At 41.2% G+C, this 22,713-nt stretch overlaps 1 protein-coding gene across 7 annotated transcripts in view; it reads left to right on the top strand.

Annotated features, from left to right (window-relative positions):
• The window catches only part of atp8a2 (ATPase phospholipid transporting 8A2), a 253,872-nt gene that overhangs the window by 66,797 nt on the left and 164,362 nt on the right, over positions 1 to 22,713 (top strand). For 6 of the 7 annotated variants that reach the window (XM_034169258.1, XM_034169266.1, XM_034169287.1 and 3 more), the window contains one exon: positions 15,011 to 15,155. In XM_034169258.1, the coding sequence (XP_034025149.1) occupies positions 15,011 to 15,155 (145 nt within the window). Of the gene's footprint in view, positions 1 to 14,121; positions 14,309 to 15,010; positions 15,156 to 22,713 lie in introns of those variants that run through there. The other variant, XM_034169302.1, reaches the window with a different exon arrangement.

The following is a 22,713-nucleotide window of genomic DNA, read 5'->3' on the forward strand; positions in this document are numbered from 1 at the left end:
TACGATTTAAAATATTTTTTGCAAACACTTATTTCAGTGAGTGAAGATTTTTGCCAGCTGCTTTTGTGTTTCTTTATTTTTCTGCTCAGTGCACCTTGTGATTTTAATTTCTTCAGTGAGTGCCAATGGACCTGAAAAAATTATTGGGGAAACACCATCATCAAATTTTAATTAACTTGTACTTGGCCCAAGGACACTTCTGTAAAAATTAACTAAAATCCAACCATGCATTACTTCTTGAGATGTCTTGATCACATAGTCAAACTGCTAGCTGTAACTGCCTTTGTCTCCTCTTCTGTCTGTTGGAAGAGTTAATATTTCATAGAATGCTTGATTATGAAAATAATCAAGACAGTTTTTGTTTGGTCTAGTTTATGCCACTGCAACCAGTTGGGTATCTGCTAGCACCCAGGAGCAGGGCAGCCATGGGACTCAGAGGTCACCCAGTCAGACAACTTTCTGTCAGTAATGTTTTCCAGAGCACACAGACAGTAGGACTGTGGACTGGACAGGCTGAGGGACGATGCGTTCTGTTGTAGTTGGTGAGGTGGTTCTGGTTCAGTGATTTGTTCTAGGACTCCACTGGTCAGAGTGACTTTTAGTGGGTTAATACCTGAGTCTTTGCTGTTGGTTGGCAATGACATGAGCTTTATTGGCACCATGTTGATTGGCACATGTTTTATTGGCACCAGACGGGAAGATAAAATGTACTGGAATTAAACAAGTTTACTCCCATTTAGCATGTTTATTTAACTGTGTGTGTGTAGATTGTTTTTGTTGTAAACAGCCAGAGTTCTTGTCCTCAGTTAGGGCCCATTCGCACATAACCTGATTGAAGCCGACTAGTGCATGAAGGAGGAATTGCATGCCAGTTGTGAAACATCGGAGCTGCCTCTAATGCCTCGTACACCTGTTGCTACAACTATTCGCACACACCAGCAGCTGAAACACAGAGTGTGCCCTGTGAGTGCTCATTCGATCCCTTTCGCGGCAGGTGTCAGCCAAATTCCAGGTGACACACACGAACATCTGACACCGCTTGCTTGGCACTTAGAAAACGTGGGGCCATTCGCGCTGTTAGCACGAAAATAGTGAGCACGCAACCACTTTCAGGCTGGCTGTGGAATTTGTCTAAGTGCCCCCACAGTTGTGGAGTTGCCAAGCAACACACGTGGCGTGCCAGAGTGTCAGCTCCCCCCTCAACACGTGCCATGTCTGTGTATCATGCATGTTTTGTGCCCCACCACCGCAACACGTGGCATGTGTGTGGTTCCGTGCCCCCCCTCCCCCCCGCAACACACGTGGCGTGCAGGGGGGCACACTTGCATGACATGTATGTACGAGGTCTGTGAGAAAAGAATCCGACCTTTTTATTTTATGCAAAAAATATATGGATTTGATTCATATGTTTTTACGTCAGCCAAGCTTGAACCTTCGTGCGCATGCGTGAGTTTTTCCACGTCTGTCGGTTGCGTCATTCGCCTGTGGGCAGGCTTTGAGTGAGCACTGGTCCACCCCTCTCATCGTTTCATTGCGAGGAAATGGCGGAATAATTTGGGCTTTTTTTCCATCAGAATTTTTTCAGAAACTGTTAGAGACAAGCAGCTGGAAACCATTCGAAAAATTTATCTGGCTTTCAGTGAAAATTTTACGGGCTTCACAGAGAATAAGGAGTGTTACTACAGCTTTAAGGACTGCCCACAATGGCGCACGGCGCGCCGCGCTCCAAGCCGCCATCAAGAGGCAGAAATCACCACATCATTTCTAAACGGATGGCTGTGTGGAGCCGGGACCGTCGTGTGCAATTTCTCTGGTTATCACAAGAGCTGGACATCAGCCATTTTCCGGCAGATTTCAGTTTTAACAAGAGATTTTGTCATGGAAAGCCGCGCGGAGGCTTCTCGCGTCACGACCGATTCGCTGATGAAGCGAGACAAAGGAACACCTCCGTTGTTAAAGGACAAGTTGGGACATGCCTATCTCTGCTTTCAGTGCTTACCAGTCGACTGAGTATAAGAGAAATTGTGGAGAGCTGGGCTTGTCCCAACTTGTCCTTTAACACTCCGAAACAGAGGTGTTCCTTTGTCTCCTTGCAATGAAATGATGACGAGAGGGGTGGACCAGGGCTCACTCAAAGCCTGCCCACAGGCGAATGATGCAACCGACAGGCGTGGAAAAACTCACGCATGCGCACGAAGGTTCAAGCTTGGCTGACGTAAAAACATATGAATCAAATCCATATATTTTTTGCATAAAATAAAAAGGTCGGATACTTTTCTCACAGACCTCGTACACATGGGGAGCGGCCAGCCAGAGTGTACACAACACAAGATGCCTCTCAGCTGATCGCTGACGAGAGACTCACTGACAGCTGGAAATGACGGCTCAGTGCACACGACGTGTCACATTAAAAACAGAGACCACAGCCAGGACAGGTATAGAAATAATTACTACAATAACTATATACACAATTTCATTCCAAAATAACTAAGAAAAAAAAGATCACATAACATATAAACAGAGAGTGACACTTTGGTCTGTGTGCTGAAATGACAGGGGGTGTGGCTGACTGCCATCAGCAGCAGCTGTTGAGATCGCCAGTCCTGGACGTCACAGCTATAGAACAGGAAGAGTGTTTTGACGGACATGACCTTACAGCTGTCCACCGTGACCCGTGTGTGTGTTTCTTTGCTGTCGTCACATGGAAATATATAAAGTGAGGAAAATAAGTATTTGAACACCCTGCGGTTTTTCAAGTTCTCCCACTTAAAAATCATGGAGGGGTCTGAAATTTTCCTCTTAGATGCATGTCCACTGTGAGAGACATAATCAAAAAAAAAAAAAAAAAAAATCTGGAAATCACAATGTATGATTTTTTTAATGATTTATTTGTATGTTACTGCTGCAAATAAGTATTTGATCCCCTACCACCCAGCAAGAATTCTGGCTCACACAGACCTGTTAATTTTTCTTTAAGAAGCCCTCTTTTTCTGCACTCTTTACCTGTATTAATTGCACCTGTTTGAACTTGTTACCTGTATAAAAGACACCTGTTCACACACTCAATCAATCACACTCCAACCTGTCCACCATAGCCAACACCAAAGAGCTGTCTAAGGACACCAGGGACAAAACTGTAGACCTGCACAATGCTGGGATGGACTACAGGACAACAGGCAAGCAGCTTGGTAGAAGACAACAACTGTTATGATTATTTATTAGAAAGTGGAAGAAACACAAGATGACTGTCAATCTCCCTCGGTCAGTCCATGCAAGATCTCACTTTGTGGGGTAAGGATGATTCTGAGAAAGCTCAGAACTACACAGGAGGACCTGGTCAATGACCTGAAGAGAGATGCGACCACAGTCACAAAGATTACATTAGTAACACATGATGCTGTCATGGTTTAAAATCCTGCAGGGCAGCAAGGTCCCCCTGCTCAAGCCAGCACATGTCCAGGCCCATTTGAAGTTCACCAGTGACCATCTGGATGATCCAGAGGAGGCATGGGAGAAGGTCATGTGGTCAGATGAGACCAGAATAGAGCGTTTTGAAAACAACTCCACTTACCACGTTTAGAGGATGAGAACAACCCCAAGAAAACCATCCCAACTGAGAAGCATGGGGGTGGAAACATCATACTCTGGGGGTGCTCTTCTGCAAAGGGGACAGGACGACTGCACCGTATTGAAGGGAGGATGGTTGGGGTCATGTATTGCGAGATTTTGGCAAACAACCTCCTTCCCTCAGTAAGAAGATGGGTCATGGCTGGGTCATTCAGCATGACAATGACCCCAAACACACAGCCAGGGCAACTAAGGAGGGGCTCCGTAAGAAGCATTTCAAGGTCCTGGAGTGGCCTGGCCAGTCTCCAGACCTGAACTCAATAGAAAATCTTTGGAGGGAGCTGAAACTCCAAACCTGAAAGATCTAGAGAAGATCTGTATGGAGGAGTGGACCAAAATCCGTGTTGCAGTGTGTGCAAACCTGGTGAAAAACTACAGGAAATGTTTGACTTCTGTAATTGCAAACAAAGGCTACTGTACCAAATATTAACATTGATTTTCACAGGTGTTCAAATACTTATTTGCAGCAGCAACATACAAATAAATTATTAAAAAAATCATACATTGTGATTTCCGGATTATTTTTTTTTTTTTTTTTAGATTATGTCTCTCACAGTGGACATGCACCTAAGATGAAAATTTCAGACCCCTCCATGATTTCTAAGTGGGATAACTTGCAAAATCGCAGGGTGTTCAAATACTTATTTTCCTCATTGTATATCGCTTTTGTAATGGACTGGAGCGCACGCACAGTGTGCACATTGACAGGCTGTCCCAGGTGAAACGGACCGTCAGATCATGTGGACACACAGCAGGCGATCTGAATGTCACGCCTCTGACAAATATGCCACTTTCAGTCACGTACCACCAAAAATACGCTGTAACAAACACCGTTTTGTCAGTTATTACAGCGCTTTTTTGGCCATAATTAAAGATGACGAAAACTTCCTCTTCGTCTACATTATCTGATTTCTCTTTAATCAATCAATCAATCAATTTTTTTATATAGCGCCAAATCACAACAAACAGTTGCCCCAAGGCGCTTTATATTGTAAGGCAAGGCCATACAATAATTATGTAAAACCCCAACAGTCAAAACGACCCCCTGTGAGCAAGCACTTGGCTACAGTGGGAAGGAAAAACTCCCTTTTAACAGGAAGAAACCTCCAGCAGAACCAGGCTCAGGGAGGGGCAGTCTTCTGCTGGGACTGGTTGGGGCTGAGGGAGAGAACCAGGAAAAAGACATGCTGTGGAGGGGAGCAGAGATCGATCACTAATGATTAAATGCAGAGTGGTGCATACAGAGCAAAAAGAGAAAGAAACAGTGCATCATGGGAACCCCCAGCAGTCTACGTCTATAGCAGCATAACTAAGGGATGGTTCAGGGTCACCTGATCCAGCCCTAACTATAAGCTTTAGCAAAAAGGAAAGTTTTAAGCCTAATCTTAAAAGTAGAGAGGGTGTCTGTCTCCCTGATCTGAATTGGGAGCTGGTTCCACAGGAGAGGAGCCTGAAAGCTGAAGGCTCTGCCTCCCATTCTACTCTTACAAACCCTAGGAACTACAAGTAAGCCTGCAGTCTGAGAGCGAAGCGCTCTATTGGGGTGATATGGTACTACGAGGTTCCTAAGATAAGATGGGACCTGATTATTCAAAACCCTATAAGTAAGAAGAAGAATTTTAAATTCTATTCTAGAATTAACAGGAAGCCAATGAAGAGAGGCCAATATGGGTGAGATATGCTCTCTCCTTCTAGTCCCCGTCAGTACTCTAGCTGCAGCATTTTGAATTAACTGAAGGCTTTTTAGGGAACTTTTAGGACAACCTGATAATAATGAATTACAATAGTCCAGCCTAGAGGAAATAAATGCATGAATTAGTTTTTCAGCATCACTCTGAGACAAGACCTTTCTGATTTTAGAGATATTGCGTAAATGCAAAAAAGCAGTCCTACATATTTGTTTAATATGCACTTTGAATGACATATCCTGATCAAAAATGACTCCAAGATTTCTCACAGTATTACTAGAGGTCAGGGTAATGCCATCCAGAGTAAGGATCTGGTTAGACACCATGTTTCTAAGATTTGTGGGGCCAAGTACAATAACTTCAGTTTTATCTGAGTTTAAAAGCAGGAAATTAGAGGTCATCCATGTCTTTATGTCTGTAAGACATTCCTGCAGTTTAGCTAATTGGTGTGTGTCCTCTGGCTTCATGGATAGATAAAGCTGGGTATCATCTGCGTAACAATGAAAATTTAAGCAATACCGTCTAATAATACTGCCTAAGGGAAGCATGTATAAAGTGAATAAAATTGGTCCTAGCACAGAACCTTGTGGAACTCCATAATTAACTTTAGTCTGTGAAGAAGATTCCCCATTTACATGAACAAATTGTAATCTATTAGACAAATATGATTCAAACCACCGCAGCGCAGTGCCTTTAATACCTATGGCATGCTCTAATCTCTGTAATAAATTTTTATGGTCAACAGTATCAAAAGCAGCACTGAGGTCTAACAGAACAAGCACAGAGATGAGTCCACTGTCCGAGGCCATAAGAAGATCATTTGTAACCTTCACTAATGCTGTTTCTGTACTATGATGAATTCTAAAACCTGACTGAAACTCTTCAAATAGACCATTCCTCTGCAGATGATCAGTTAGCTGTTTTACAACTACCCTTTCAAGAATTTTTGAGAGAAAAGGAAGGTTGGAGATTGGCCTATAATTAGCTAAGATAGCTGGGTCAAGTGATGGCTTTTTAAGTAATGGTTTAATTACTGCCACCTTAAAAGCCTTTAAAAAAAACAAAAAAAACATTTATCTCCTTGTTGATTTCAGGCATTTTACGCTCCTGTTATGACGGTGATTGGGTGGTGGCCAAGTGGTTAATGCGCTTGGTTTCAGTGCAGAAGGTTCCGGGTTCAAATCTCACCCCTGCCACATTTCTCCATGTAATGTGGAGTTGCGTCAGGAAGGGCATCCGGCGTAAAACTTGTGCCAACTCAACATGCAGATCCACCTTGGATTTGCTGTGGCGACCCCGAGTGCAAACAAGGGAGCAGCCGAAGGGACTTACTTATGACAGTGATTGTAGCGCAGTGGTAAAGTTTCCATCTGTTTATCAGAGCTTTTGTAAATTGCAAGTTTGAATCCTGCGAATGGCATTTATTTTTTTATTTAACCAGGGTTATTTATCCACTGGGTTCTGTCTTGCATCCCCTTTTATTTATTATTTATATCAACCCAGTGATTTTCACTAATTATACACCAATATCTAATCTATCTGTGTCCAGTGATTGTATTAATTATTTATATACCCGGCCTAACATAATATAGTGACAGAAGACTTAAAACTGAAACTATGTGCTCTTGATGACTGTAACTCAGTTGGTGGAGCAGGTCGGTTCAAAAGATCACTGGGTTGATCCTTGACTGCTGCTGTGTGTCAGAATACAGAATGATTAAAGGTGAATTATGATTTTTTTTTAATATTTGACAATCACTTTTAATGTCTATTTGTGAACAGGTTGTAACTGCACACCCCCCTCCCCCCCAAAAGTCATTAATTTCTCCATTGCCTATGACAGTCTTCATCATTTTCTTAGCGTAAAGGAATTCCGTCACATTTCGCCAGAAAATCCATTTGCTTACGTACGCTGTGACGTTTATATGTCTTGCCCTGCTGCACAGTGCATAGAGGATTGTGGTTTGTATTCCAGAGTCATTTGGTACAAGTGTTATTTGGAAAGAGTGTTTGTTGAGAAAGGACCTGTTAAATTTTACCTGTTCTGCTGGTCACAGGTCATCAGACTTGCAGTTCCTTTCCTGTTTGCCCAGCTGGCTCATGCATAATTGACCTCTCAGCTCCACTGAGGTTTGCTGCTGACTCAACGGTGTTGTATCTGTAATGAATTACGGAGGTGTTTCTGTCTCTAATCCACCAGAGATGAGTAACAGAGGCATTGATCTGCTCAAAAATGAATCAGAGCTGTAGTGCGCTTGCTGCTGAGACAGCCATTATTGATCTCCTTGGGACGGTAGAGAATAGAGGGGGTAAAAGTGTGTATTTAGAGGAGTTCGATCATTTTTAGGCCAGAAATAATCTACAGGCTATAGATTGTCAGGGTTACGAAAAAGTGGAGACAGAGAAGGTTGCCATGTGACACAGTAGGAAAAAGATTCAATCATCAGAAACGATGTACGTTGCTCTTCACCACCTCATATCATTGTTAATTCTTTACTACCTCCTTTCTCCATTTAGCTGTGTGGAGCATTGAGTGATTACTGTGACTTGCAGCCCTTTCAGGTGCGGGGTAATGGCCTGATCGAGATAGGCTGATTATTATCATTTTGCTTGTATAGACTTTGACCCTTGCTCTCTGCTTTGCACTGACACTTTGTGGGCCGCTGTGGAGAAGCACTCTTCTGTAATTGAATGTTATGAGAGCTATTTAATGCTGATTGAGCTGTTAAAATTTCAAACACATTACATTTACAAATAGCCTAAATGAATTTTAACTCACATTCCTGCAGAAAACTTTTATGCTGCCAACCTGTGAAGTACCTGTAATGAATGTGTTTCCTGTAAACACGGTGCTTTTAATGCCTCTTGCAGTGAAGACGAGGGAATGTGATGCCTTAATAGTGTGACTGTAGATAAGGTTGAGTATCTTATGCCTTGGGCTTTTTTCACTCTCGTACCCACGAACAGCAAGCTAGAGCACAATAAAATGAGCTAAAATGAATTTGGGCCATTAATATGGGGAAGGAACAACTCTCTCTCTCCTTTTTATAAATCTATAGAAATAGAGTTTCAGGGCTGCAGAAACTCAATCTGCCAAACCCTGCCAGTACTTACTCTTTTATAAATTATTTATACCATTAGCCTTGTTGTTTTCACTTCCAGGTTTGCCTTCAGACAGATACACAGTGCACAGATCCCAGGAGTCACCCTACACTCCTCCAAAAAACTTTTATACATGAAAGAGACTAAATGTTGCAATGAAAGCACACAATATATTCATATAGGATAGACATTAATCCAGCATTCAAAGTTTGACTGTAAAAAGTCTCTGCTCATGAACGTGAATAGCTGAATCACTGTGAACTGCAGATGGCAAACAGTAAATTGAAATAAATGCATAAAACTTTTTTGTGCAGTACTTTTCATACAACAAATGCAGCTCAGTCTGCTAAAGATCAAATCACTTAAAACATTTACAGCAACAATTAAAATTAAAATTACATTAAAATGAAAATACATTCAAATTTTTATATAAGCTTGTGAATGAGGACAGGAGATTTAATAGAGCAATAATTCATTTTATCAGTGGTGTTTTAACAGTTATCACAGCACATAAAATAATGGAAAAACGAGAACTCGGACTGCCTTTCAAAGAATTGAGTTGTGTGCTGCTTTCATATGTAGGCAGTGTTGAAAAAAAATTCATTCCAGTCCTTATAACACAATTATTGTTGTCTGCAGCGCCATACTGTAGATGATAGCATGAGGCACAGTCATGTTTCATTGTTAACAAGATAGACAATAATTGACTTAATTGAAAGATCCAGAGTTTTATCTTTTTGCACATAGTTATATTACAACAAAAAGCACTGGTGATCATAGTTGCTTACAAAGTGCACTTTTCATTACTCTATTGTTTAAATTCTCTGTAATTTCAGATTTACATGATTAAAACCAACCAAATCTTTGCACACATATAATTAGGGAATAACCCTGTTGTATCTGATGGTTTGCGGACATTCATGCTGGTTATACGGTCGAAAATAGAGCTTTACAGGTGACACGCTAGCGGAGTTGGTCAAAAGGAGTTTTACGGCAAAGTCTTAGTGGAGCCGTAAAATGGCTATTTGCCACCGTATAACAGCATGAATGTCCACAAATCATCAGACACGAGGGGGTTATTCCCATTCTAATTTAATTCCATCGTTTGTACGGTTTATTTTTCTGTAGGTAATTCAGTCGGTGAGGCTTACCATCGGGCCGAGGCAGCGTCGCTCCAACAGGGTGCGAAGTAATCCATCAAATGTTAAAATCCATCAAATTTCTTTCTTTCTTTCTCTCACTCTCAGCTAACAGCTCTAACAGTGCTAACAGCTAGCAGCACGCGCAGCCGGTGTTCTGTTGAATTGTGCGTCTCATCGCATAAATCGACAGTTCCGCTTCCCGACAAGCAGAATCTACATCAGTGCTTTCGTATGGTAGTTTAAATTCACCCATTTAGGTGGTGGCAGCGGTACATGACTTTCTGTCATTCTCAGCTAACAGTGCGAACAGCGTGCACAGCTGGTGTTCTGTCGAATTGTGCGTCTCGTCGCATAAATCGACACTTCCGTGTCCCGACAATATTGTGCATTTGTGCGCATGCGTAGAGGACAGGAATGACATTCAACAGGAATGACATCTCATCAGAACACCGGTCAGGGCGCAGAGTAATACATCCAAATGTGAAACGGTCGACTATTTTACCACCATTACCCCAATATTGAATCTCACACGCTTTAACCAGTCAGATTCACCGAAAAAATCTAATTGGATTAGAATCAATGTTTCCCTACCTGTCTGTTCTCAGTGTTAAAGATAAAACAACATCCGTTTTATCATTGTGGCTACTGGAAGCTGGAAAAGTTGAAAATTTTAAAATGTTGGCAGTAAGTGCCATTGGGGAGTGAGATGTGGCGGAATTTTCTGCCAGCTTCTCATTGAAAATAACGGAGCATCTAGTTTAGTGTTTTTTGCTCACAGCCAACATGTGAATGTTGCAGAAGTGACTTGGCAGCTTTATTTCTCTCTGCCACAAGTCATTGTTTGTTTGTTTGTTTTTTTAATACAGAAGTGACACCTGCCCTAAAATAATGTTTTAACTCTTTGATCATTGTTGAGGCATGAACATTCCCTTTGTTTTTCTGCTCTTCCCACCCTCAAATAATAATAATGCATTTTAGTTGTGATTCAGGTTGTAATGATGGACTGTGTTCTGTATAAATTCTGAATGTGAGAATATTTGCACAGCCTGTCATTGCACCCTCTGTGCATGCACGGTCCTTTCTGAGTCATACAGTTTGAAAAACAGAAAATTTTCACTGTCCAGGCCAGTGAAATGTAGGGCTTCTGTCCAGCTATTATATTATTGTAATGTACAGTATTCAAACAGTGCATGTTTGCTGCATGTTACAATTTCAGCTCCCTGTATAGAGCTGTTGTCTTCCAGCTGTAGGATGAGGTCCAAACCTGCACGAATCACACTACAGCTATTGTTCCTGCACTGTGGGTTGAAAATGTTGACATAATAATGTCTGATAGAAATAGCAATACACTGTCAATCTGGAATTCCTGGAAAACCTGCATCACTGGACACTACACAGCACGCAGGCCGGAACTTCGCCCCTCACTAGCTCGCAGTGGAAGAGCTGCTGAAAACAAACCCATTTGTGTGTTGCCATGTCTGTAACCCTATAACTGACAGTTTGAGGTCGTATCTACTCTGATCCTCACTTGTGAGGGTATCCACATAGTTGTATGACTTGTACACGTTGAAAACAGTGATAACTGTTGATGCTATGCAGTGCACATAGCAAGTGACAGTTGGCTGTTTTTAGCACCTCAAATATGGCGGTCACGTTGCTAACCGGATGTGACGTAGCTCCTTGCCTAACCATAGTGCCATACCACCACTGTTCTATGCAGAATGCTAAGATTGAAAATAATGTAACTGGACCCACACAGTATTGGAATTCTGCTACGGAGCAAGAATTCCAAAAGTGCACAAAGTTGTTGTCTGGATGCTGAAGAGATTTCCAGGCTTTTTATGCATTTCAGAAAAGATAAACTGTAGGCCTAACTCTAAGCATTGTAGAGCAGGCGGCTGAATGGATAAGGAGCTGGGCTGCCAATATGTAAACATGGGTTTGAATCCCGCTCATGCTACCTGTCTGTGTCCTTGGACAAGACACTTAATCTACATTGTTTCTGTCCATGTACCATCCTTGGCTGGGGAAGTAACCTGCATCAGACTGCATCCTGTCCGTGGGAGTTGTTGACTGTTATCCACTTGACACCATGAGATCCGAAGATAAGCACCAACGGGCCTCAGGGCCTATATAGGACTTATTTCTAGCTCTAAACCACTTAACGTTGTACGGCCTTTCAATTTTTTTATTTTTAAGTCATAAAAGAATTTTCTTTGACAACGCTAGAATTTTATTTATTAGCTTTTAACCCTCTGGGGTCTGAGGGCATTTTTTGGACAGTTCACTCGCCTGGCATAAATGTTTTATTATTGTTGTTAACAGCTCTCCTTGCATCCCACAATCAAGTTTTATGTCTCTTTTTTTCAGGACAACCTGTGCTTTCGGAATATATATGTTTTTGTTGTGTTTTATAAGTGTAATAAAGGTTTAGAATCAAAAATAGGCAAGGAATAAATAAAGCGAAAAATAATTTTCCACACACATTTATTCAAAACACACAGCAAACTATAATAACTTTTGACACTTTATAAAGGTAATTTGAGGTCTTGTGTGAAAGACTGTACAAGAAAAAGGTTCAAACAATAAACACAAATGCACATTTTGAACAATATATACAAAATGGTTTATCGCGTTTTGTTGTCCATTGATATGGTAAACAGTGCTTTATGCAGAGAAAGCAAGAGTTATCCAGTAACATTCACATGCAAACTACTGGAGCGATCCTGAGATTGTCATCAGAGGCTTTCCGTGTGCTTCTGCTTTCACTGATCGCTGTGCGTAATGGCGCAGGGCACACTGAGTATGTACTAATAGTATGTACTCATTGGAGCACCCAGGGGCTATTCAAATGGGCCAACTAGTAACATATCACTCCTGAAAATGATCTTTGGCTTTTCACGTGAGGTAAATCTACCCTATGATTGGATTTTGGGAAACCATGTGACGGTGAACCAATTCCGATTGTACACTCACATTGCGCACGTCATCACACAGCTTCTATGAGGAGTACAAAGATGGCCAATGGCTGGCTTGAAAGTCCGGAGTTAACTTTTCAGCGAAAAAAAAGTTTCTATCTCATATCATTCAAAAGTTATTTATGATTTTTTAAAGCTTGGTCTTAGCCGTTGTATATGACGGTGTCGACCCCAGAGGGTTAAATAAGGGCTTCATAATATGACATTGCCAATATGATCAAAATTTGCGTTGTCCAGAAAAAAATTAATAAATAGTTCCCCTAAAGGGGAAAATTTCAAAAGAACAGACAGCCTTGAACTACTTACGGTAGCGACCCATACAGGTTATGTTAGCGACCATAGTGACATCATAGATCATGTAGGAAGCTTCCCCCAACTTACGTGAGGGGTGCTGGGAAGCACATGACGATAGCCAAACAGAGTATAACTGCATGGTGGGTCTGCTGGCTGCGCTCTCAAATAAAGTAATCCAGCATGGCGGAAGATGCAGTGAAACGGATTATTTCTGTATAAATCTAATATGTTTCTCATTGTAAAAGTTAGCAAGAAATAAAAAGTTCTAAATCTAAAAATACTGCTTTTATATAACCAGATAACACCTCTGAAATGATTTACAGGAAATCTTACAGATGTAGGGTGTACTCCCCATGTATGCACATCTCACGAGGTCAAAGGTCATGTACGGTAATTTCAAAACCTCATGCATGCGTACATGCACATCCTCCTACAAACAGCCTTAAAAAGAAAACAAAGTATTCGCTATGGAATTTCCCCCAATGTAAATACGTTCTCATTAAAATGAGCTGTAATTTTGCAACACATTTAAAAAATAAACCAACATCATAATGCTTGGATTTCAGTAGAAACTACATTTTGCCAGTTTTGTGAAATTTGAAAGGCTGTACAGCTTTAAGAGAACGTAATTTGAAAGTTTGCTGGGCAGCTGTGACATTTGTTTAGAGCCTGGTTTGGAAACTGAAAGCACAGCGCAGCTTTCCAAAAATGGTAGTCAAATTCAGAAGCACAAAATCTTAGAAGCTTGTCCAGCTACACATACTGCCCCGAACACTACCATTGAAAACTTGCAACATCTGCCTCAAGAAGACTTCTTTTTTTGTCTCACTTAACTCCTAGCCTATATGGATTAAAACTACACCTTCAGAGTTGAATCAACAAGGTACAACTATTGTTAAAATAACTCCTTTACAAGTGTGAAATATTTGAGCTCTCAGATTTTAACTCTGCAGTTTTCTTTTTATTTGAGTTGTATTTATCAGCTGCAGTATTTGGGAAGTTTCTTTCTTACCCGTTGGATGGAGAAAAGCGTTCTAGCTGCAGTTGAACCTGCAGAGTTCATCAGAGGCAGCGATCAGTGCTGTGTCATGAGACGATCCCCTGACAGGTGGCTCCTGCTGTTTCGGGGACGTCACTTGAGCCACCTGCGCCTGATGTCCACAAGCCTTTTCAGGGCTTCTGGCCCTTTAAAAGCGGAGCCTTGGCGGTGCAGTCGGAGCACTATATGGCTTCCCCTCGCTGTCTGGACGGGCAGCAGTGAGCAGCAGCAAACTCGGAGCGCGGACATCGTCCACATCGCGACGGGATAAAGGCTCCCCAAGGCAGCAGGTGTCCAGATGACACGGCGGGAGAGCCCTCAGAATCGTTCACCGGGGCCGGGAAGTTCCTCTGTAGCGAGGCCGAGGGAGGAGAGAGGAGGCTCGGGAGCGCTGCAGCGTGCGTCTCCGCTCGGGTTCGCCTTTGTCGTAGCAGCTGGGTAAACTGAAGACCTGTTTGCATTTCGTCTCTTACCCTGCACATCCACGCAGACTTTAATTTCGTGCAGCCGCACTGTGGAGTTTATGAACGAACGGAAATCACGGTGCTTTTTTTTTTAAGTTATTTTTGTGCAAATGGTTGGCGATGACAAAAGGCGGGCGGGCGCGGAGGCGCGGCAGGAGAAGGAGTGCAGCGGCGCATCCACAGCTTGTGTCACTTTTTGTGGCCGTGTGTCACACACACACACACACACACACACACACACACACACACACACACACACACACACACACACACACACACACACACACACACACACACACACACACACACAGACTGTCCTCTGCGCTGTTTAAAGAGAGAGGAAAAAAACGCACAAGTTGACGCGCAGGCATACGCGGCGTGTTTGTTCGCCATTGTGCATCCCTCAGCACATCCATTATACACAGGGGGTTCCGCTGGCGTCTCGAAACGTGCGTGCGCGCATTGACACTGTACCTGCATAATAATAACGCTGAAAGACGGGGGGGGGGGGGGGGGTGTAGCTGGAAACTGGACCTCGCCATCTTCGCACACATCAGTGCACAGCGCGTCTCCGTGTGCGCTTCTGTCTGTCTGTGCGCCGTCCTTCCGTCTCACAGTCTTTCTCTCTCTCTTTCTCTTTCGCTCTCTCTTCTCTTTCATTTATACCACCGTGCAGGACCTGCTGGCTCGTCCACCGGTTACCGCAAGGCAGATGATGAGATGTCCGGGACCACATCTCATGCGGATCCAGTAGACGCGACGGCGCGCACGGTGCTGCTCAACCGAACCCAGAACACCAAGTTCTGCGACAACCACGTCAGGTGGGTGCTTCAGCTTTTATAGTGTTTTTTTAATCAAGCTTCTGAAACCACGTGGTCCTTACTTTTTCTTGAACTGAAAGTTTATTTTGTCATGATTATTCCCAGTATTATAAAACCAAATAGTCTTCTTGCCGCTTGTGACACAGGGATCCACTAAAGACACACTGGGTATTTGCACAGGTTGAAGTGCAGCTCGTTTCCATGTATTCTACCTGACATGCCTGTGACACAAATAGACTTTGGACCATTCAGATAGTTCTTTTTTCACCCTTTCTATGCTACACCTGTTCTTTCTCTTTATACAACCAGAGGCAAATGGTTTTCTTTTAGTTTGACTGACTCTGTAGATAAGCATGCGTAATGACTCACTTATTAAGTATTTGCAGCTCTTCAGCAGTCATGAATGAAAGAGCTTAATGTAAAAGGGATCAATAACTTCACACATCATGCTGCTTTTGGTTAAAAAAGGGCAAGTTGCTGTTATATAACAAGGTGAAGTCTAGATTAAAAAGATGTTCCTACTAGCTTGGCTAGTGGGGGGAAATTCCCTTGGCTGACCTGGTTGTTTCAAGTATGAGTCATCTGGTGTTCGAACCCCACCATGGCCACAAAGATATGTCTTCCAGTAACATTTTGATACATCTGTGGTCCCAGCCGAAATGCTCTAATGCTCTAGATTATCGAAACTTTCCTTGTTGTTCTATACCAAATTTCAAACCCCAAACCATAAATCACAGCATCTGTGAGCTGATATAGGCATGCAAGCCAGCTGGTACCAAGATCTACAAATGTTGATGATTGACTGGCTAACATTTCACAAACAAGTCATAGATACCAGCCTTCCTTTTCTCTCAAAAATTCTTGAAAGGGTAGTTGTAAAACAACTAACTGATCATCTGCAGAGGAATGGTCTATTTGAAGAGTTTCAGTCAGGTTTTAGAATTCATCATAGTACAGAAACAGCATTAGTGAAGGTTACAAATGATCTTATGGCCTCAGACAGTGGACTCATCTCTGTGCTTGTTCTGTTAGACCTCAGTGCTGCTTTTGATACTGTTGACCATAAAATTTTATTACAGAGATTAGAGCATGCCATAGGTATTATAAAGGCACTGCGCTGCAGTGGTTTGAATCATATTTTTCTAATAGATTACAATTTGTTCATGTAAATGGGGAATCTTCTTCACAGACTAAGGTTAATTATGGAGTTCCACAAGGTTCTGTGCTAGGACCAATTTTATTCACTTTATACATGCTTCCCTTAGGCAGTATTATTAGAAAGCATTGCTTAAATTTTCATTGTTACGCAGATGATACCCAGCTTTATCTATCCATGAAGCCAGAGGACACACACCAATTAGCTAAACTGCAGGATTGTCTTACAGACATAAAGACATGGATGACCTCTAATTTCCTGCTTTTAAACTCAGATAAAACTGAAGTTATTGTACTTTACCCTGACCTCTAGTAATACTGTGAGAAATCTTGGAGTCATTTTTGATCAGGATATGTCATTCAATGCGCATATTAAACAAATATGTAGGACTGCTTTTTTGCATTTGCGCAATATCTCTAAAATTAGAAAGGTCTTGTCTCAGAGTGATGCTGAAAAACTAATTCATGCATTTATTTCCTCTAGGCTGGACTACTGTAATTCATTATTATCAGGTTGTCCTAAAAGTTCCCTGAAAAGCTTTCAGTTAATTCAAAATGCGCGAGCTAGAGTACTGAGAGGGACTAGAAGGAGAGAACATATCTCACCCATATTGGCCTCTCTTCATTGGCTTCCTGTTAATTCTAGAATAGAATTTAAAAATTCTTCTTCTTACTTATAAGGTTTTGAATAATCAGGTCCCATCTTATCTTAGGGACCTCATAGTACCATATCACCCCAATAGAGCGCTTCGCTCTCAGACTGCAGGCTTACTTGTAGTTCCTAGGGTTTGTAAGAGTAGAATGGGAGGCAGAGCCTTCAGCTTTCAGGCTCCTCTCCTCTGGAACCAGCTCCCAATTCGGATCAGGGAGACAGACACCCTCTCTACTTTTAAGATTAGGCTTAAAACTTTCCTTTTTGCTAAAGCTTATAGTTAGGGCTGGATCAGGTGACCCTGAACCATCCCTTAGTTATGCTGCTATAGACTTAGACTGTTGGGGGGTTCCCATGATGCACTGAGTGTTTCTTTCTCTTTTTGCTCTGTATGCACCACTCTGCATTTAATCATTAGTGATTGATCTCTGCTCCCCTCCACAGCATGTCTTTTTCCTGGTTCTCTCCCTCAGCCCCAGCCAGTCCCAGCAGAGGACTGCCCCTCCCTGAGCCTGGTTCTGCTGGAGGTTTCTTCCTGTTAAAAGGGAGTTTTTCCTTCCCACTGTCACCAAGTGCTTGCTCACAGGGGGTCGTTTTGACCGTTGGGGTTTTTCCGTAATTATTGTATGGCTTTGCCTTACAATATAATGCGCCTTGGGGCAACTGTTTGTTGTGATTTGGTGCTATATAAATAAAATTGATTTGATTTGATTTGATTTGAGATACATGAATGAAAAACATTCAGGTGTTTTGTTTTTTCAATGCTAATACTACAGTGGGTTCAGGAAGTACAGCAGTTGTCTCACTGTCAAGTTTTGATTCTGACTTTTGCAATTATTTATATTTTGTTAATAGATGTTCAAGTTAACGTGGCTGTTGATGGTATCATTTGTATGTTATTTTATTTATTTTTGTATGTTATTTTATTTATTTATGCTGAGTGGAAAAATGCTAGGGTGCAGAAACTTTGAGATTGAAACAGATAATTTCTTATTTTCTTTCTTTTTTATATAATGTGCCATGGGCCTGAAAAATAGGAGACCCGTGCTGTAATATGTAATATAATTTTCTTTTTTTTGAAATTAATTAAAATGTTAATATTATTCAAGAGCAGTTGAAGTCTTGTTATGGGCACAGGTACGCATACTAAATTTTTGAATAATACCCAGATCTATTGCTGTCGTAGCATAAAATGCATGGAGTTCCTTATGTGTCGGTGTTGTCAAAGCTGTCTTGTGTTTTGTCATTTAAGTGAAAGGGATTGTTGTAGAACAGTCAGCATACATAGTCAGGCACATAATGCCCCCGGACTGAGTGTAGCCTTCAAATGGGAAATACAAATCTGTGTAATCCCTCATTCACTCACTTGTTTGAATATTTCAACACCAAAGCATTTGTTTTAAATTTTAGCAAAGCTTGTGATGTCTTCCTTTTGATACAGACTCTTGAGTAGTGTTTGACACAGGTTTCTAAATGTTATGAAACAGTGTTTCAAGTTCGCCATCACTAATTTGCAGTACCAACAAAATTTTGTTACATTTTATTCATCATTTAATTGTGGTGTTCTTTTTCTGTTGCTTATTTAATCTCTGTCTTATCCACGCAGTGTGCACCCGCTGTGGTTGATGTTCTGTTAGCTGGGTAGAACTTGGCAAGGAGCATATGACTTCTCCAGAGTGTAGGAGGCAGACCAACTACATGCGTGTTTCAACCCCAGCTGTTTGTAATTTTTGAAAATTTATACAGCATCCACTAACTGTCCATAACTTATGTGATGGTTATGTGAAAGCAGGTACCCCCACTAACTGTTCATGGTAGCAGATATGCTTTTGGGATAGTACATAGACAAAACAAACAAAATTGCTCTTATGATCGTTGAGGTACATCAAAGTTCATCTGAACCAATAGAGGTTGTCCTCATACTGTATGTTCTTTTAATATGGTGAGTTTCAAGATGATTACATTAATTGTTTATCAGTTATTTTCTTCACAAGCTGGCTGGGATGGACTTATCTTATGGTCAGATTAGCTGCAAATGAAGATGACAAGGAGTTGGCATTTGTTGCTTGATGGGTGCGGGCAGCTCATTGTTACTAGTCATTACTGTGCACAATGTTTAATAATAGATTATAAAGCCGGGGAAACTTGGCGCTGTCCCCAAGTTTTTCATGCATGCTCGGCTGCTTAACGGAACCAAAGTTGGCTTTATTTGTTTGAGTCAAACGTCTTTCACAGTGATGTTCATGTATGGCTAGTTCATATGCTCTTGTAAATTAATTTGGAGGTTATTATCTAGTTACAAAAACAGTATTTTTAAATTTAGAAATGTTCATTTCTCACAAATTTTTACAAAATAAAGAAAAAAAATACCAAACATAGTAGATATATACAGCTGTTTTGGAGCGTATTCTACCACCTTTGGTTGCTTTGCTCAAGTGAGCAACCAGCTGACATCACGCTGTCTTCACTTGGCTTGGCAGTCACCATGTTGTGTTGCTCATTATTTTCATAAAATAGACTTCTCATCTGTTTTGACTCCACATAGCTGGCAGCATAGTGACCATTGTTTCTTGATGGTGCAAAATGTCCACAGTGGCTAAAAATGAATGGCAGCTTTGCCTCTCGCTTTGATATAATCTGACCGTAGGGTAAGTCACTTACTCACCTACTTGTCTACATATTTTCTGTCCAAGCCCGATGCTGTTCCAGCACAGGGAACTAGTTGATGGCATTTACACGATAACTTTAAAGCTATCTGATTCCCCAGTCTGAAGATGTCATATGTGAGTCGATTGAAAGCAGCACTCTCTTAATGGATTGCACTTGTGTCCAGCCTCAAGGCTTGATTTGTTTTTAAACAGGTACAAGACCCCAGTGCATCAAAATGTGAACTGATGGGGCAGTCCTCTGCCAATCAAGCTGTAATGTCTAACATTGTTATTACTTTTGCCAACAGACACAGGAGTGCACTAAGAACTCCCAGGAACAACAGATGAAAATTAGCTTGTAGCTAAATGTGGTCTGTGCAACACATTTGTTGTGCAATGTCCCTGTCAAATAAATAAAAAAAATTCTAACTGTTTTCACTATCTAGCCTGAACACACCCGAGGACTCAAATGTAGAATTACTTCAGACACCAAAACACATCACAGAGGAAATTACAACACCTATCTCTCACTGGCTCTCTTTCTCCTGGATCTAGTATGTGAATGTCAGATTTGAAAGTATGGGGCATAATGTTCTCATGCTCACACACACACACACACACACATACAATTGTGCTCAAAAGTTTACATACCCTGGCAGAATTTTATTTATTTTGTATTTTTTGGTCATTTTTCATAGAATGCAAAAAAAAAAAAATAAAAAAAAAAAAAAATCACTCATGGTTAGTGGTTGGGTGAAGCCATTTTTTGTCAAACAACTGTGTTTACTCTTTTTAAATGATAATGATAATAAAAATGAACCAAATGACCCTGATCAAAAGTTTACATACCCCTCTTCTTAATACCCTGTATTGCCCCCTTTAACATCAATGACAGCTTGGAGTCTTGTGTGGTAGTTGTGAATGAGGCTCTCTGATGGTAAAGCTGCCACTGAATATGTCTCAGACTTTAGTTACATCAATTACAAAGAAATACAAACAGTATGGCACTCTGTGATAAATCTGCATGGAGTAGACAGTTCTCAAAAACTGAGTGACTATGCAAGAGAGCAGCCGAATGGACTTACTTTTTATGTGTGTGTGTGTGTGTATATATATACAACCCCTGGCAATAATTATGGAATCACCGGCCTCGGAGGATGTTCATTCAGTTGTTTAATTTTGTAGAAAAAAAGCAGATCACAGACATGACACAAAACTAAAGTCATTTCAAATGGCAACTTTCTGGCTTTAAGAAACACTATAAGAAATCAAGAAAAAAAGATTGTGGCAGTCAGTAATGGTTACTTTCTTAGACCAAGCAGAGGAAAAAAATATGGACTCACTCAATTCTGAGGAATAAATTATGGAATCATCCTGTAAATTTTCATCCCCAAAACTAACACCTGCATCAAATCACATCTGCTTGTTAGTCTGCATCTAAAAAGGAGTGATCACACCTTGGAGAGCTATTGCACCAAGTGGACTGACATGAATCATGGCTCCAACACGAGAGATGTCAATTGAAACAAAGGAGAGGATTATCAAACTCTTAAAAGAGGGTAAATCATCACGCAATGTTGCAAAAGATGTTGGTTGTTCACAGTCAGCTGTGTCTAAACTCTGGACCAAATACAAACAACATGGGAAGGTTGTTAAAGGCAAACATACTGGTAGACCAAGGAAGATATCAAAGCGTCAAGACAGAAAATGTAAAGCAATATGTCTCAAAAATCGAAAATGCACAACAAAACAAATGAGGAACGAATGGGAGGAAACTGGAGTCAACGTCTGTGACCGAACTGTAAGAAACCGCCTAAAGGAAATGGGATTTACATACAGAAAAGCTAAATGAAAGCCATCATTAACACCTAAACAGAAAAAAACAAGGTTACAATGGGCTAAGGAAAAGCAATCGTGGACTGTGGATGACTGGATGAAAGTCATATTCAGTGATGAATCTCAAATCTGCATTGGGCAAGGTGATGATGTTGGAACTTTTATTTGGTGCCGTTCCAATGAGATTTATAAAGATGACTGCCTGAAGAGAACATGTACATTTTCACAGTCATTGATGATATGGGGCTGCATGTCAGGTAAAGGCACTGGGGAGATGGCTGTCATTACATCATCAATAAATGCACAAGTTTACGTTGATATTTTGGACACTTTTCTGATGTTTGGGGATGATGAAATCATTTTTCAAGATGATAATGCATCATGCCATAGAGCAAAAACTGTGAAAACATTCCTTGCAAAAAGACTCATAGGGTCAATGTCATGACATAGGGTCAATGTCAACGAGCAGATGTGATTTGATGCAGGTGTTAGTTTTGGGGATGGAAATTTACAGGGTGATTCCATAATTTATTCCTCAGAATTGAGTGAGTCCATATTTTTTCCTCTGCTTGGTCTAAAAAGTAACCGTTACTGACTGCCACAATCTTTTTTTCTTGATTTCTTATAGTGTTTCTTAAAGCCAGAAAGTTACCATTTGAAATGACTTTAGTTTTGTGTCATGTCTGTGATCTGCTTTTTTTCTACAAAATTAAACAACAGAATGAACATCCTCCGAGGCCGGTGATTCCATAATATATATATATATATATATATATATATATATATATACATACATACATACACACTTACGTCCACTTTATTAGGTACACCTTTCTAGTACCGGGTAATGGGCCTTTCACACTGAACACGTCGGAAGCGTCACATGCATCAAAAATCGGTCTAAAAAGCATTATTTTCAATGAGACGCGTTACTTTTTAGATGTGTCGCGTCAAAAGCCGAGCTAAACCGGCGCTTCTGACAGGAGTGCGCATTGCCGCTTGTCGGCAGGCTGACGCGGTCAAAGTTCAACCCAATCCAACTTTCGACACTCTGAGCTGTGACGTACCTTCACGCTGTTCAATAGGAACGACTAATCAGGCCAAAACACAGAAGACTAGTGGCAGAAACCACTGATCTGTACAAAACAGATCCGTGCAGAAACCACTGATCTCTACAAAACAGATCGGTGCAGAAACCATCCATCCATCCATCCATTTTCTTCCGCTTATCTGGAGTTGGGTCTTGGGGGCAGCAGCTCAAGCAAAG

This window comes from Thalassophryne amazonica, chromosome 1 (assembly GCF_902500255.1).
Source record: "Thalassophryne amazonica chromosome 1, fThaAma1.1, whole genome shotgun sequence".
NCBI lineage: Eukaryota > Metazoa > Chordata > Actinopteri > Batrachoidiformes > Batrachoididae > Thalassophryne > Thalassophryne amazonica.